Source organism: Ailuropoda melanoleuca, chromosome 6, assembly GCF_002007445.2.
Source record: "Ailuropoda melanoleuca isolate Jingjing chromosome 6, ASM200744v2, whole genome shotgun sequence".
Lineage (NCBI taxonomy): Eukaryota > Metazoa > Chordata > Mammalia > Carnivora > Ursidae > Ailuropoda > Ailuropoda melanoleuca.
The window spans coordinates 75,780,978-75,796,846 of NC_048223.1; the positions used below are offsets into that span (position 1 = coordinate 75,780,978).

Consider the following 15,869-nt stretch of genomic DNA (forward strand, 5'->3'; position numbering starts at 1 on the left):
ATCCTGAGATGTCCCTGCTGTCCCTCCAAGGGTGGAGAGCAAGAAAAAGGGCTCTGGGGTCTCCCCAGGGAAGATGAGAGTTGGGAGGACACAAATCTCTCCAGTTACAAAGCCAGTAGGCTCAGGTGTCTAAAAGGGAATTTGGCTACAGACACTCTTTCTGTCTCCCCTTGCCTGCTACCCAGAGGGGCCTGTGCCACAGCCGTGACAGCTGGCTTCCTGCGAGTTATGGCTCTGACAGTAATGGGTGGCTTCGTTAAGACAAAAGCCATAGGACAACTGGCTGCCTCACAACTATTGCTCCCCAGCCCCTCATGCTTGTTTCCAGGCAAGGCCGAAGCACTGAATGGCTGGTAACAGAGGCAGATGTCCTCCTCCCCAAGCAGCTGTTTCAGGGCTATCACCCCTTTTGTTAGCCCTTTCTAGGGCAACCCTAAAAGGCAAGCGTCTGACCATTTCATCTGCCTTGAGGCTGCACATTTGGAAAAGGCTCATTTGTTCGCGCTTTTGACTTCAACCTGTTTCTAATGAGCCACTGGGGAAGGGGGTTGGAGGGGAAGCTGGTTTTGTTTGAGGTGTTTAGGTTTTTGTTAAAACTGTGACCCTTATCGTTGCCTGTAAAAACGTGTTGCCATCCCAGCTGGGAAGGCTGGAGGCTGGGCAGTCCCAGGATCAGAGCAGAAACGGGATGAAGTTTACATTACAAATAAATGGAAGAGGAAACATGGAGAATCTGACAGGGCAAAACATAATGAACATTTGGGACCCAAGCCCTAGATTGTGTTTTTATAAAGACTTGGCTGCTGTAGTCTTAAAAAAAAAAAAAAAATCAAAGGCAATGAAAAACATGATCTTAATCGGTAGGAAAAAACACAGGTTAGAAGGTTCATAGTCACCCCGAATCTGGCCTGCCTGGGAATTTTGACTGCATCAATGGCTTGGGCTGGGGTCCCCTTGGGAAAACAGAAAACAATAGCTCCTTTCCGTGTTTTCTTTACCCTTTGCGGTTGGATTTAAGGGTGGTGCTGCAGGGCGGCTCTGGCCGTTGATGTCCTCATCTCCCAGTAAATACAGTAGCCTCGCCGGGCTGCACAGCAACTCTGTATAGTGGGAGAGCAGTTTCTTGTCAGATAGACTGGGGGTAGAAGCCCACTTACCAGCTGTGTTATTGGGCAGGTTCTCTAATCTATTTTCTCTCTCTAATGCTAATACCATCTATCTCAAAAGAATTCTGTGAAACTCATGTAAAACTACATACTAAGCAGGGGCGCCTGGGTGGCACAGCGGTTGGGTGTCTGCCTTCAGCTCAGGGTATGATCCCGGCGTTACGGGATCGAGCCCCCACATCAGGCTCCTCCACTATGAGCCTGCTTCTTCCTCTCCCACTCCCCCTGCTTGTGTTCCCTCTCTCGCTGGCTGTCTCTATCTCTGTCAAATAAATAAATAAAATCTTTAAAAAAAAAAAACAAAACTACATACTAAGCAGGACAGTGGGTGTTTAAAAAAATGTGAGATCTTTTCTCAGGTCTAGAAGAGAAGGCTCTGATGCCCCATAGTTCTGAAGACATCCTAAAATTTGCCATCTTTTCCCATCGTCTCAATCCTAGTCTTAGCAAAGCTCATTGTGTATTTCCAAGGCACTGAGCAAGTTAGATTCTAGACATAGCTCTCCTGTTCCAGTGCTATCTTATGAAGTCCCTGATCTTCTAGAATCACCAAAGTTGTCCAATTAAGAGTTTGGGCAGGCACTGACAAGATGCCCATCAATAAGACAATAGATGTTTCCAGACTTTTGAAGGTCAAAATGTTTCCCACACTGCTGGGCAGCTCTTCCAGTGGCACTGGTCTCTGCAACACCTTCAAGCTGGCTCAGCTGATTCGCGCTGAAAGCAAATCAACGAGTCTAGGACTGTTAAGCCAATAGCAAAGCTAATTTAGGGAAGAGAATCCAATTTTCCAGATGACAGGTAAAAGAGTTGTAGAAAATAGACAATTACAATTTATAAAGAAGGAAAAGTTTTCCTAACCTTTGAGAGAATTACGAGGTAGGCCTTTTCAAATGAACGGGCCCAAAAGCTGCTGGGTGCGTTTGTTAAATGGTACGTATGTTTTATGCATTTTTCTGTTTGTATTTAGTACCTAGCAATACAAAATGGAGGAACCTTAGTTTCTAAATAAGAAACTTAAATTTAACATCTTTGAAACCATGTAATCTCATGTCTAGATGACCTCAAAAGCATTAAAAAAATGCACAAAGATATTCAATCCAGAATTGTTTATAACAGCCAAACCTGGAAACCAACGCATTGTCAGTCAGGGACCAACTAGTTAAAGCATAATACATACACACAATGAACTATTGTGAAGATATTAAAAATCATGTAGACCTGTATCTGGTGACAACTAAGGGGACCCACTACATACTGCAGATGAGAAAAGCATGTTACAGAAGATAGTGTGTAATATAATCCCATTTGGAAGGAGTATAGTATATTACGGCAGTTCTCAAACTTTCTGTTCTCGGGGGTCCTTTACACTAAAAAATTATTGAGGACTCCCACAAACTTTTGTTTATATGTGATATATAGACATAGATATCATCTATTGTACTTGAAAATAAAACTAAGCCTGCCTCTAAATTTTGCTGTGAACCTAAAACTGCTCTTTAATCTTTAAAGAAACGCCTAAGAAGTGAAAAAGTGTTTAAAAATAACAATAAGGAACCCATTACATATTAACAAAATAATGTATTTTATGAAACACAACTATGTTTCCCCCCCAAAAAAGTTAGCAAGAAGAGGGGCACTGATTTACGTTTAACGTCTGGTTCAGAAGAAGACAGGTAGATCAGCTCCTGCACTATAACAAGTATATTAGTTTGTTAGGACTGTCATGACAAACTATCACAAACTGGGGGGCTTCAACAACAGAAATTTATTTTCTCCAAGTCCTGAAGATTAGAAGTCCAAGATTAAGGTGTTGCTACGTTTGGTTTCTCCTGAGGCCTTTCTTCCTGGCTTGCAGATGGCTGACTTCTTGCTGGGTCATACGTGGTCATTCCTCTACGCACGCACATGCCCGATGGTTCCTTTTCCCTTGGTTGTCAAACAACCCTTTATTGAAGTATTTTCCTTTCTGGTTCTTAACTGGTCATGTCACCACACCACTGCTGATGCCATGAAGGTAGCAGCCATCCACCCTGCAGCCCACGGATCAGGGCAGAGGCAGAAGGAACTACCTCAATCTCGGCCTGTCTGTCCTAGACGGTCAGTTTCACCGTGATCCTCAGACCCTTCCAATCACCAGTTGCCTTGGTAATGTCATCACCAACCTTTTTTGGAGAAAGACCCAGGGGGGCCAATCTCAGAGGCCAGGGGTCTGATGTATCCATATTTCCTCTTCTTACAAAGACATCAGTCAGACTGGATTAGGGCCTACCCTAAAAGCCTCAGCCTCCTTTTTTACTTGATCACCTCTTTAAAGGCTCTATCTCCAAATACAGTCACATTCTGAGCTACTGGGGGGTTAGGGCTTCAACATATGAATTCCTAGGGATATAATTCAGCCCACAACAGCAGATAAAACTGAAAATAGTAAAAGCACAGGAGAAATACTGAGAGTAAACCGAGTTAATATCTAAAAACATATTACTTATAATGTAAACCTGCCAACGTACAATATTCTAGAAAACACAAAAATATACGAGCACATAGTCCATTAACCATCAGAGTGATGATGTCACCATGTCATATAGCCTCTGGAAAACTCCACTGTACACTCGTTAGAATGAAGAAAACAAAAAATACCTTAGTAGTTTTAAGAAAATAGTGTGGATCTCACACATAGCCCTGAAAGTTCCCACGGATTCCCAGGGGTCCAGAGACCACATTTTAAGAACTGGTGGTATAAACTGTTATGACCTCAGGCAAATCTCTTAACTTCATTAAGCCTCAGTCTGTAAAATGAGGGTAATGATAATACCAACTTAAGTAGGCTACTGTAAAGATTAAAGAATTAATACTCAGGCAGCCTGGGTGGCTCAATCGGTTAAGCAGCTGACTTCAGCTCAGGTTATGATCTCAGGGTCCTGAGATCGAGCCCCATGTCAGACTCCCTGCTCAGCGGGGCGGTGGGGGGGTCTGCTTGAGATTCTCTCTCTCCCTCTGCCCCCAACTCCACTGGCGTGCTCTCTTTCAAATAAATGAAATCTTAAAAAAAAAGAGTTAATACAAAAATGACAAATGTGAGCATTCCACAAATATTAGCTGTTATTTGTGAAATGTTATTTAACAATTTGATATGATATGTGCTTAAATGCACAGGGAGTAGTAACCTCTGGATGACGAAGTTTGTTTTTAAACCAACATTTAAACTGAAGTATAAAATTCGCATTGAAAAGATCATAAAGCATAAAGGGTACAGCTGGATGGCTTGCCACAAGGCAAATATATGTGATCTTTTGTTTAAAAGAGCATTTTATTAACAACAGCAAGAAAGCTATTAATAAAAACCAGCCCCAACGGCAGCCCTTTCTCTCGCCTGTTGCATCCTAGCATATCCATGTTCCCTGGAGGCATCAAGGGAGAATCTGAGAGGTGCGTTCCTCAACTCAGTGCACACCCCTGGTGCCGTCGGGTTCCCTTCAGCTCCAGGAAGAAAGCATGGCGCAGACGTGAACCCGAACAAGCTTTGGGTCTTTGCGAAGCTGGATTCTCATCAGTGTCCAATGGAGTAAGTTCTGGAGCTCACTTAAACTTAACCACCACAAGTGACTTTAATCATGTTTCTACCACAGGAATGGAGTTTGTCCAGGGCTAACTGCTTGTGCCCCCTCACAAAAAATCAAGATTATTCTCCTGTGACAAAGTTTCGTATATAACAACAGAGATTTTGTGTGATGATTGCAGTGAGAGACCATTCTCCCTCTTCCTCTTTGAGGAGCTGACAGTGAAGTCAGTGCCTCAAAAACGGGCTGGAGTGATGGGAGGTGCGATTTAACTCTATTCCATGCACAGTGAATTGCTAAGTGAGATTTGATTATAAACACAAGTAACAAATCTCCCAGCATACACCCCATTACAATTTGGTGAGGGGACCCTGAATCTTGGAAAATTCTTTTTTAAGATTTTTTTTTTTTTTTAATTTGACAGAGACAGCCAGTGAGAGAGGGAACACAAGCAGGGGGAGTGGGAGAGGAAGAAGCAGGCTCCTAGTAGAGGAGCCTGATGTAGGGCTCGATCCCAGAATGCTGGGATCACTCCCTGAGCCAAAGGCAGACACTTAATGACTGCGCCACCCAGGCGCCCCATGAATCTTGGAAAATTCTTACAAATTTCTACAACTTACAAGGGTCTAGGAAACACAAAAGCACACAAGTACATGCTCCGTTAACCATCGGAGTGAAGCTGTCACTATGTCAGGTAGCCTCTGGAAAAATCCATTGTAGAATCATGAGAGACGGAGAGTGAAAAAGGTAAATTACTTGTGAAAAATTACTTAATAATACAATAGGTCCTAAATGCACAGTTATCTCTGAATTTTAAATAACATAATCTCCAATTCTACTAAGAATTTAGGATTTGGGGGCACCTGGCTGGCTCAGTTGGTAGAGCGTGCAGCTCTTCATCTCAGGGTTGTGAGTTCAAGCCCCACGTTGAGTGTAGATATTACCTAAAAAACCAAAATCTTTATAACAACAACAAAAAAAAAGAATTTAGGATTTGATATACAAAGTTACATTTTCCAAAGATAAATCTTAAAAGAAAAAAAGATTTACTGGAAACATAGGTCATAAATCTCTGACATCAAAAATAAGACATCTTTACTTCCTGGCCAAGGCTGCCAGGTGGCAGGTGTGGGAAAGAACCAGTAAGAGAGAAGCACCAGAATGAAATGAGGACACCAAGCTCCGCTGTTAGCTCTGCTATCCAGTATGATCCCTTGGAACACTCATTCCCACGTGCCATCTAACCACTGCCGGTAAATGAAGTAAAATCTCAACTTAAATTCAAACAAACAAACAAACAATGTTCCTAGTAGAAAGTGTCTGGAGAAAAACCAAGCCGGAGGCACTCATGTATAAGTTCTGGATGAATGATACAGCTATGCTAGGGAGTCAGTGAGGGCAACACAGTATCCCAGCACACCCCGATGAAGGCAGTCAAGCTAAAACTGTATGATAATGCTAAAGAAAAACACAGTGACTCCGAAAATTCATTTATTCACAAATGATCTGTGCTGTCACACCGATGAACCAATCTGAGCAGCACACATAGCCCTTACTATGTACGGGTGTTAACGCACAGGGTTCAGAATGAACCCTTTCAAATAGAAAGAATCAAAATGAGAGTAAGAAATGAAGAAATAAAGGGAAGAAAGAGGGGACATGGAGGGAGAGAGATGTGAACAGAAGGAGATGAAGGTGGGCACAAGGCTGGAGCTCCCCAGCACAGCATGTGGCCGGACTGATGGGTTGGGGGAGGGGAGCTGTGCTGGGAGCCCCCTCGGCCTGGTCTGCAGAAAGGAAGGAGGAGCTTCCACAGCTGACCCTGCCCCAGGGAACTCTGCATCCTCCTGCCCATACTGTCACTGCTTCTTCTGCTGTGGCCCTGAGAAGTAAATATAAGACCTATGATACCGTAACTCCATCAGTGGCCTGGGAAGGTTGGACGGTAGGGTAAGGTAAGGAACGGGAACCTAATAAACATAAAAGGGTGCCAACTTCAAAAGAAAGAGGACCAGAGTAAAAGATACAAACTTTTATTGTGATAAAGATAAAATCCTGAGTAGTAAACAAACTGAAAGCAGGATCACGAAGAGATCCGTACACGCCATGTTCATAGAGCACTATATTCCCAAGGGTCCAGTGCCGGCTGAATAGATAAAGCGGGCTGTACATGTACCATGGAATATTATTTGGCCTTCTTTAAAGGAAGGGAATTCTGACAAGAATGTAGCATCCACGGGGCGCCTGGGTGGCACCGCGGTTAAGCGTCTGCCTTCGGCTCAGGGCGTGATCCCGGCGTTATGGGATCGAGCCCCACATCAGGCTCCTGTGCTGTGAGCCTGCTTCTTTCTCTCCCACTCTCCCTGCTTGTGTCCCTCTCTCACTGGCTGTCTCTATCTCTGTCAAGTAAATAAATAAAAAATCTTAAAAAAAAAAAAAAAAAAAAAAAAGAATGTAGCATCCATGCTACAACATGGATGAACCTTGAGGAAGTTACACTAAGTGCAATAAGCCAGTCACAAAAACACAAATGCTGTATGATCCCACTTACATGGGTATCTACGGTAGTCAGATTCACAGAAAGAAAGTAGAAGGGTGGTTGCCAGGGAGCTGGGGCAGAGGGAAATGGAAAGTTGTTTAACGGGTATAGTTTCAGATTTGCAAGACGAGGAAGTGCTGGAGATGTTTCAGAACAATGTGAATATACTTAACAATGTTGAACTGTATGCTAACAAACGGTTAAAATGGTAAACCTTATGTTGTGTGGTTTGTACCACACTAAAAAAGAAATTCTGGGTAGTGATGAAAAGTTAAGGTACAGGGGCGCCTGGGTGGCCCAACTGGTTGAGCATCTGCTTTCAGCTCAGTCGTGATCCCAGGGTCCTGGGATGGAGCCCTGCATCTGGCTCCCTGCTCAGTGGGGAGTCTGCTTCTCCCTCTCCTCCCCTCTCCCGCTCGTGTGCTCTCTTGCCTGTGCACTCTAGCTCTCTCTTGCTCTCAAATAAATAAAATCTTAAAAAAAAAAAAAAGTTAAAGAATAGGGGTGCCTAGGTAACTCAGTGGGTTAAGCATCCGACTTCTGATTTCAGCTCAGGTCATGATCTCAGGGTCGTGAGATTGGGCTCCATGCTCAGCGCAGAGTCTGCTTGGGATTCTCTCTCTCCCTCTCCCTCTGCCCCTTCCCCCGCTCTCTCTCTCTCTTTAAAATAAATAAATAAAATCTTCCCCAAAAAAGTTAAGGTATAAAGGGAAGAAAAACCAAACCTTCTAAAAACTGTAGACATTTGATTTAGGTGGACAGAGTAACAAAACCAAGTCTTTAATTCTCTTTTAAAGTATTAACATGAAAGAGTTTAATGGCTGGAGCATAATCAGTAGGTGTGTAAGAAACAACTTGAATCTCAGCTCCGGTGGGGCCTGAGACGTACATTTCCAGACAAGAACTTCAGAAAGAAAGGTAGACACTGCGAAAGATGAACAAGCCAAGGGTTACAGAACCACCCTGTGCCCCCAACCACCTTGGCTGACAGTTTGAGGACTGTGGACAACCATTAGAGACCATGGTTTGTGTGGGGAACCACCCAAGAAAGTCACCATCCGAATTTCGACATCCCTCTTCAGTAACTCAAATGAAGATGCTTTCCCTTGGCACCTTGGGAGGACATCCAACCTCTAGCACTTCCCAAGATCCACCTCAGGAGAAGTCAATTTGCCCACAGGAGGCGTAGTTCCCAAAGCTGTCTATGGTGAACCTCTGAGAGATGTGAATTGAATTGAGCTTCAGGGTACCGAAGTAGAAGTTCTCAAACAGCTGAAAAGAAAGAACACAAACCCAGGATGAATATTCAAAGAAAATTGCAGATGAAAATAGCAAGCGTCAGATTCTCTTGCAAAAACACTACGACAATCCCAACAAACCTTTCTCATGCTTTTTCCTTTCAGTGTTTATTCTGAAAAACAATCCTGGAGAGAAGGGATGGGAGTGGGAGTGAGAAGAGAACAGAAGCTCTTCTCTCTGGTGATTTTAAAGCCGCCTCTGACAGATGACAGTAAGGAAAGAGGGCTGAAAAGTCAGTTCCAAAATTTATCTACTAACCGCACATGACCGAGAACTTGTCACAAACATCCCGGGGCCACACTCTGACTCACAGCACCTAACGAAGCTGCTTGATGACGTCCAGTTCCTGACTCCACAGGACCATCATTTTGTTACAGCCAGGATAAAAGTTGATACAGGACATTCCTCTACCTAGTGAACAACATTCAGTAGAAGCACCCACTAAAATAAATAGAAGATAAGGCTCCTAAGCCACCAGTGATTCTGCCAACCCCGTGAGGAATACAGAACACGCAGGCATACCAAACAGCCCTCCACTGGATGATATCACACGTGCAAATGATAATATTTATCAAAAACCTTTTACTCAATTTGGATGGAAGCCAGCATCCTGAAGTAAATGCGCTTTACTACAATTCTTTACTTTAAAAGCTTTCAAGTGTGTCAGAGGAAGGGATGAGCTATACTCTGAGAGGGACCTGCCCTCGTGATTAGCACATTTATAAGGCAGAATCCAAAAATGACATCAGAACTCATCACAGATGGGCGCCTGGGTGGCTCAGCGGGTTAAGCATCTGCGTTCAGCTCAGGTCATGATCCCGGGTCCTGGGATCGACTCCGGCATCGGGCTCCTTGCTCACTGGGGAGCCTGCTTCTCCCTCTGCCAGCCACTCCCCCTGCTTGTGTTCTCTCTCTGACAAATAAATAAATAAAATCTTTTAAAAAAAAAAAAAGAACTCATCTCAGAAAATTAACTGCTTAGATAACAGTGTCAAAGTGTAAAGGGCTCACCTTGTTCTGTTAGGATGCAAGAGATGCCATTTCTTAAAATGTCAGTAAAATCCCAAGAAAGCCAGCCCTTCCACACACATACCCAACAAGTGCCTGGGTAGAACCTAGGGTGGGCTCTTTGCACATGAGCAAGTGACTGTCTCTGCACTTATTTTTATACAAGCTCCATAGCCATGGACTTCAGCCACTGTCGCCTTTCCTCTTCCTGCAATTAGCGGCCTAGCAAAATGCCTGGGGTTCATTAAGGCTAACTTTATAAAGCTCAGTAAATATTGATTCTCCCACATGACATCAACTTGACCCCAAAGATCTATTTAGAGGTTGTATGCTGCATGATCTTGTCTTTCAGAAAGGTGATCAGCTCTTGCCTGCATTGATTTACACAATTAACTTCTCTTCCTGGCTTCCGCAGCCTGTTCAAACCATATCCACCCTTTTGTGTAAAGAAATACAGCCTGACACGGTTATCTGCTAATCCCTTTGCTGAACCTTAATTTGAAGTGAAAGCCATGTCAACATGACTGGCAGACTTATAGCTTTGCAAACTGAAGCCTTCTAGGTACAAAAAAGATATAACCAAAGGGGCAATAAAGGACAAGACAAAACAAAACTAAAAGAGAACTCATAGTACTTTCAACAAGTTACTTTTTCAGGATTAGCAGCCTAGGGGGGTCCTCTACCTTCCACTCCCTGTGCCTAGGTTTCCCAGCGCTGGAGCCACAGCTCAGAGCTGGCAGGTGATCGGCCTCTGACTTCACTTAGCCTTCTGTCGATAACCTCCAGGTGGCACGACTTGCCAGGGAGCTCCTCATGCTTCAGGTGTAAAGTAAATAGTAAATACAGTCAGTAGACTGAAGTCAGTCTACGCTCACACCCGCACACGGGAGCTGCATGACAGCGTGTGCGGGATACTGCCCACTGTACATGACCAGAGTGGCCAAGATCCGGTAGGATGAACAAGCCCAAGTCCCTTCTTTGTAAACTGTAAAGCACTGCTGAAAATGAAGTATTTACCATGATGTTTTTGACATCTCTCTGCTCTCCTTAACCCTGTACTTAGTTTACCTTTCTGAGTTGTCGTCTTCTTTCATACCTTTGATAATGTCACAAATGGCTTTCTTACCTAGAAGTCCCGAGTGCAGGGCTGATCTTCCTTTAGCCCTTCCTATCTCCGTGCTCTTATTCTCGCTGTATGTCAATGAGGATTTCGTAACAATTCTTCACCGTTTTTGTATTCTTTAGGCCTTGTTATGTATCTTTAGTCTTAAGCCTTTCCTTCAGTTCTATCAATTATTTCTAGTGACTCATTAAAATATAAGCTCTATAGAGGAAGGATCTTTTATGTTATTCATAGCTGAATATCACTGTATGCTGGAACCGTACCTAATAGACTGTGTATGATCAATAAATATTTGCTAGAGAGAATGTCAACAAAAACTAGTGTTGTACATGTCTGTGTACCTTATCTGAAAAGAGAAAGCTATGACATGGCCTTGTTCAGACTGGATTTTAAAGGTCTTACCTACAAGTCACCACCTTGAAACCCTTGAACAGGACTCATCAAAATTACATTACCTCTAATCATATCTCAACTGTAACTAGTTGTTAAGAAAGAATTTGTAGTTAGTAATGGAAATTTCATATACTCCTTTAAATTTCTTTGTGTTTCTTATCTGTCAAAGCCTAGACCCCTCTCTTAACTCAAATTCCTGATCTGGAATGTCACTGAGCACCTGATGTGATGCGTTTTCATGCAAAGGCATACGATGTGGCTCTGTCTCTCAAGTGCTTACCACCTAGTTAGGGAGATAGGGTATGAATCAGAAGAGAGGAACTTCGAGGACATGGGTGTGTTCACCTTGTGAAAAGCTACTGATTTACTCTGTGATCTGTGCACCTCTGGATTATGTACTACTTCAGTGAAAAGTTTACCTAAAACAACATAGGTGGCAAAGGTGAAACGTGAGAGGGGACGTCCAGACAACCAGTACATGCATCGAGGCAAGAAAACAATGGGTGCCGAGGGCTGGGCACCTAGGACAGCCATCGGGATGGAGAAGATGGGAGCCGAGCGAGGCCACGTGAAGGCGTAACTGGGCACAGTGGGCCAGCCAAGCAGACCAGGTTAGGTGTTCAGTGGGTCCCTAAAGAGTCATAGTGAGAAAGACCAAGTAAGGCTAGAGACATAAGGACAGTGAATCACATAAACCCCCACCCCCACCCCGCGCCCAGGGCCGGGTTCAGAAGTCGGACTCCATTCTAGATGGTAGGGAATGACTGCAGGCTTCTGAGCAGGGTGGTGGCCCAACAGGAAAACCCGGTTCCAGGGAACCTGAACGGGATGTGGTACACTGTGGCGTCTGGAGGGGGGACCGAGGGAAAGCAAGGGAAACCAGGGCAGTAGCTCAGTCAGATATTGAGTGTCTTTTTGACTAAAATAGTAGTTGCAGGCCTGGAAAGATTGGAGCAGATGTGAACTACTCTGAATGAAATTCAGAAAAGACTCTGTGACTTTCTGGGTGTGGGGGAACCAGGAAAAGGAGATGAGAAAATCATGGGTGACAGGGTAAATATGAGGGTACCGCTGACAGTGACAGAACATTTCTGAGAGGGAGCTACTTTATGGGGGAAAACAAACAAAAATGTCAGGTCTGTTCACACTCTCATGGACACTTCTTTGGCTATATGTGTCCCAAGCCCCCCTCCAACCTAGGATTTTCCTGTTTTGTTCTGAGTATATGTATTCATGACATGAAATCTGTAGCACAGTTAAATGGGAAAATATCACCATAAAAAGCCTTACGACTGTTCATTTTTTTATTGAGTAGTAGTACTTTATATATTAGGAAATGAACCCTTTGTCTACGTTATAAATTCCAATACAGCGCCCGCCCCGTTTGTCATTTGACTTTGCTTAGCATGATTTTTACCAGGTCGACTTAAATTTTTGCAAACTCAAATATATTGCAACAGGAGATTTTTAACACAGCTACTAATGCCAGTAGTATTAAATGTATATTAAAAGAGCAGAGTGAGAGATACATACCTAAGAACTGACAGCAACGCTAATAAAATAAAGATTGTTGCCAACTTATTGGGCAAGCATGTGTGCCAGGCATTACGCTGTGGGCTCCACGTGACTATCTGACTGCATCTTCAAAACCCTAAGCAGCAGATACTAATTCTTAATTCCCATTTTACAGCTGAACCTGAAGTTTAAAACGCTTAAGGTACACAGCAAATAAAAGGTACAAAATTGGGATTCATAAAGCTGGACAAGGAAAAGAAAAGAAGGCTCTCGGAGATTTAAACCTGCACGGCCTAACTGGAGTCTGCGCTCATGAACCCAGGCACCCCCAGCCCCTTCACACGGGTGGGCAGTGCCCCTTCCCAAATCCCTGCTGAAGCTTTGGGGAGGGCGATCCGCCCAGCAACAACTCCTATTTTGCCTGCCACCTCTCATCTGGAACTGGAACCTGGTATAAGAATCGGATGGCTCTAGTTCAGCTGGAAGAATTTTACTTGAATCCTGGATGAAAATGAGCATGAGGGGCTCCATTTAAATTAGGTACCTGAAAGGGGAAAGGGGAAAAAGCTTCAAGTATAAAAAGAAAAAAGAAACTTGGTTGCTCTCTCTAGACTAAAGTAGTTCGTGAAGAGCAAAGAGGTCTATTGTTTGGGAAAAATTTAAATTAAAAAAGAATCCTGTCAAGGTATTTAAATTGCGAGTTTTTTCTCCTCACTGTTGTTTTACAACAAATCCCTTGGGAATTTTGAAACCTAAACCATTTTCTTTCTGAAAGCATTTCTCTCTCTCTCTCTCTCTCTCTCTCTCTCTCTCTCTCACACACACACACACACACACACACAGCCCTGTTCTGCTGGAAGCCAGCATTTTTTAAAAAGCCTGCTGTGAAGGAACATAACAATGAACAGCTACACAAAACTGCAAATATTTGATAAGGAAATAAAATTAGGATTGAAAACGTCAAATATTTGGGATACTACCTGCAAGCAGTAAGTACCAATTTGGAAAATTTTAAAAGAAAATTTAAAATCTAGGGGTGCCTGGGTGGCCCAGTCATTAAGAGCCTGCCTTCGGCTCAGGTCAAGATCCCAGGGTCCTGGGATGAGCCCCGCCTTGGGCTCCCTGCTTGGTGGGAAGTTTGCTTCTCCCTCTCACATCCCCCTTACTTGTGTTCCCTCTCTCACTGTCTCTCTCTGTCAAAATAAATAAATAAAATCTTAAAAAAAAAAAAAAAAGAAAAAATAGAAAATCTAAGTAAGTACAAATATGATGTTTGAGGGGCACCTGGGTGGCTCAGTCGGTTAAGTGTCTGCCTTTGGCTCAGGTCATGATCTCAGGATCCTCGGATCGAGACTCAAGTCGGGCTCCCTGCTTGCAGGGAAACTGCTTCTCCTTCCCCTCCCTGTTCATGCTCTCTCTTGCTATCTCTCTCTCTCAAATAAAATCTTTTTTAAAAAAAAGTATAAATATGACATTTGAAAACTGTTGTGCACACAGCTGCTGTCCTTTATTGAATACTCACAGTTATCTTTAGAAAACAGAATAAACTTGCCCTTTCACCAAGCAAAGGGAGAAATGTGAACCATCAAGATGAAAGGTTTGGGTCTGTTAAAAATAATAATAAAAATAAAAATAGACCCCAAATGGAGTCACCCGTGCTAAGCCCCACATCAGCAAACCAAGACTTAATATATAACCTAATTGGATTTTCAGCCTCTCCCAGGAATGTGACCTTTCACCAGTCTGGAATTCCCTGGTCAGCAATGGTGAGCTCATCTGCCTGAGAGACACCTGCCCTCGCCTAAAGGAAGGTGACCTTACCTGAAACAAACTACTTCTTGCTGGAAACTTCCTTTTTCTACCCCCATTCTTCCTATAAAAGCCTTTCACTTGGTACAGCTCCTTTGAGTTCCTTTCTATCTGCTAAGATAAGATGCTGCCAGATTCAGGCAAGTCAAGCAGATCTTCAAATTTACTCAGTTGAAATTTGCTTTTTTTACAGGTCAAAACCAAGGCTTCCCTGACAGAGATGTACCACATAAAATCCAACCATCCTGCTGTCCCCTGTTCACATGATCTGTGAAGCCTATCATTTCTTAGTTTGTTCATGTTTGTTTCCTACAGAGAACACAGAGGGAATTATTGATTTCTAGTAATGTCGTGGTATACCCTGGAAGAAAACAAACAGTGAGATTTAAGGGCTAACTGTGGTCATTTTTCCTTGCATTCATTTCAGACCTTCTACTTCTTCCTCCCAGGCCCTGTGACACAACCACCAACGACCAGAAATAACTCCAAGTGTAACTAGGCTGCAAAGATGAGACTAAAACTCTCAGGCATAGGTGGGAAAGAGGGTGGAGAGGAGCCTTCTCGTATCTGTGACCTCAAGCCACAAAACGGAATGAATGGTCAGTCCTCAACAGTATAATGACAAATCTGTTGGGGATCTCTGCCCATGTGGCTTCCCAAATGAGGCTTGCTCTCTTTCTTCTTAGACAACGTGGTGGCCCTCTCTCAAAAGACCTCTCCTTTATAGAAATCTAATTCTTGTAATGGGAGGGCTCAGTGAGCTCTTTGCCATCCAACACGGCAGTTTCCTCTGATTTCACCTAGAGGAAATTCGTTTCAAACTCCAAAATAAAGACCCCAAGTATCTAAGTCCTGTGAAATGTATAATCATTCCCGGTATATTTGAGTTAAACTAACCCTCAGAACATAAAGTAGTACAACTGAAAATAAATACTGGTGTTCAATTAATGCAAGTATTTAGAAGGATGTACTGGGTCCCATTTCTCCAGAGGAAGGGATGCTCCCTATTGTTTTCATGTGTGGCACGCAGACTTTCGAGACCCAAAGTAGAAGAAACAGGAATATCAAGTGCATGACACTTCGAGGTTTTCCCAGTGTTTTTCTTCCATAAGCTGTTTTACCAAGTTCTGTTTCTTACAATTACTCCCCAGATTACAGATAAAAGTAACAGTAAATAACACTATTTTGTACTTAATAACAATGCTTACCCCCCTACCTCCCTACCAGGGATGAGGATGAATGGAACAGAGTCTGACAAGCACGTGGAGCTCTGTAGGAAAGCATTCCCAGCATGAAGCCTTGCTGTGGTTAAATAACACCTTTCCTCTAAGGATCTAAAAGTATCTCAGAAAGCTCATTAACCCTTCAAAAAATTGCTGTGATGTACACCAGAGCTGAGCTTTATTATTTAAAAGAAAAGAACCAGGCAGGCTAGGACCACTAATATTGGGATGCAA

At 43.3% G+C, this 15,869-nt stretch overlaps 1 protein-coding gene across 4 annotated transcripts in view; it reads right to left on the reverse strand.

The window, feature by feature from the left end:
• Nucleotides 1-8,020: 8,020 nt before the first annotated feature.
• Nucleotides 8,021-15,869, reverse strand: part of ASCC1 (activating signal cointegrator 1 complex subunit 1) — a 94,468-nt gene continuing 86,619 nt past the window's right edge. Inside the window, exon 10 of one of the 4 annotated variants that reach the window (XM_011236029.3) lies at nt 8,021-8,537. In XM_011236029.3, the coding sequence (XP_011234331.1) occupies nt 8,421-8,537 (117 nt within the window). In that variant the 3' untranslated portion in view covers nt 8,021-8,420. Of the gene's footprint in view, nt 8,538-9,460; nt 11,720-15,869 lie in introns of those variants that run through there. The other 3 variants (XM_034662661.1, XM_034662660.1, XM_034662659.1) reach the window with 3 other exon arrangements.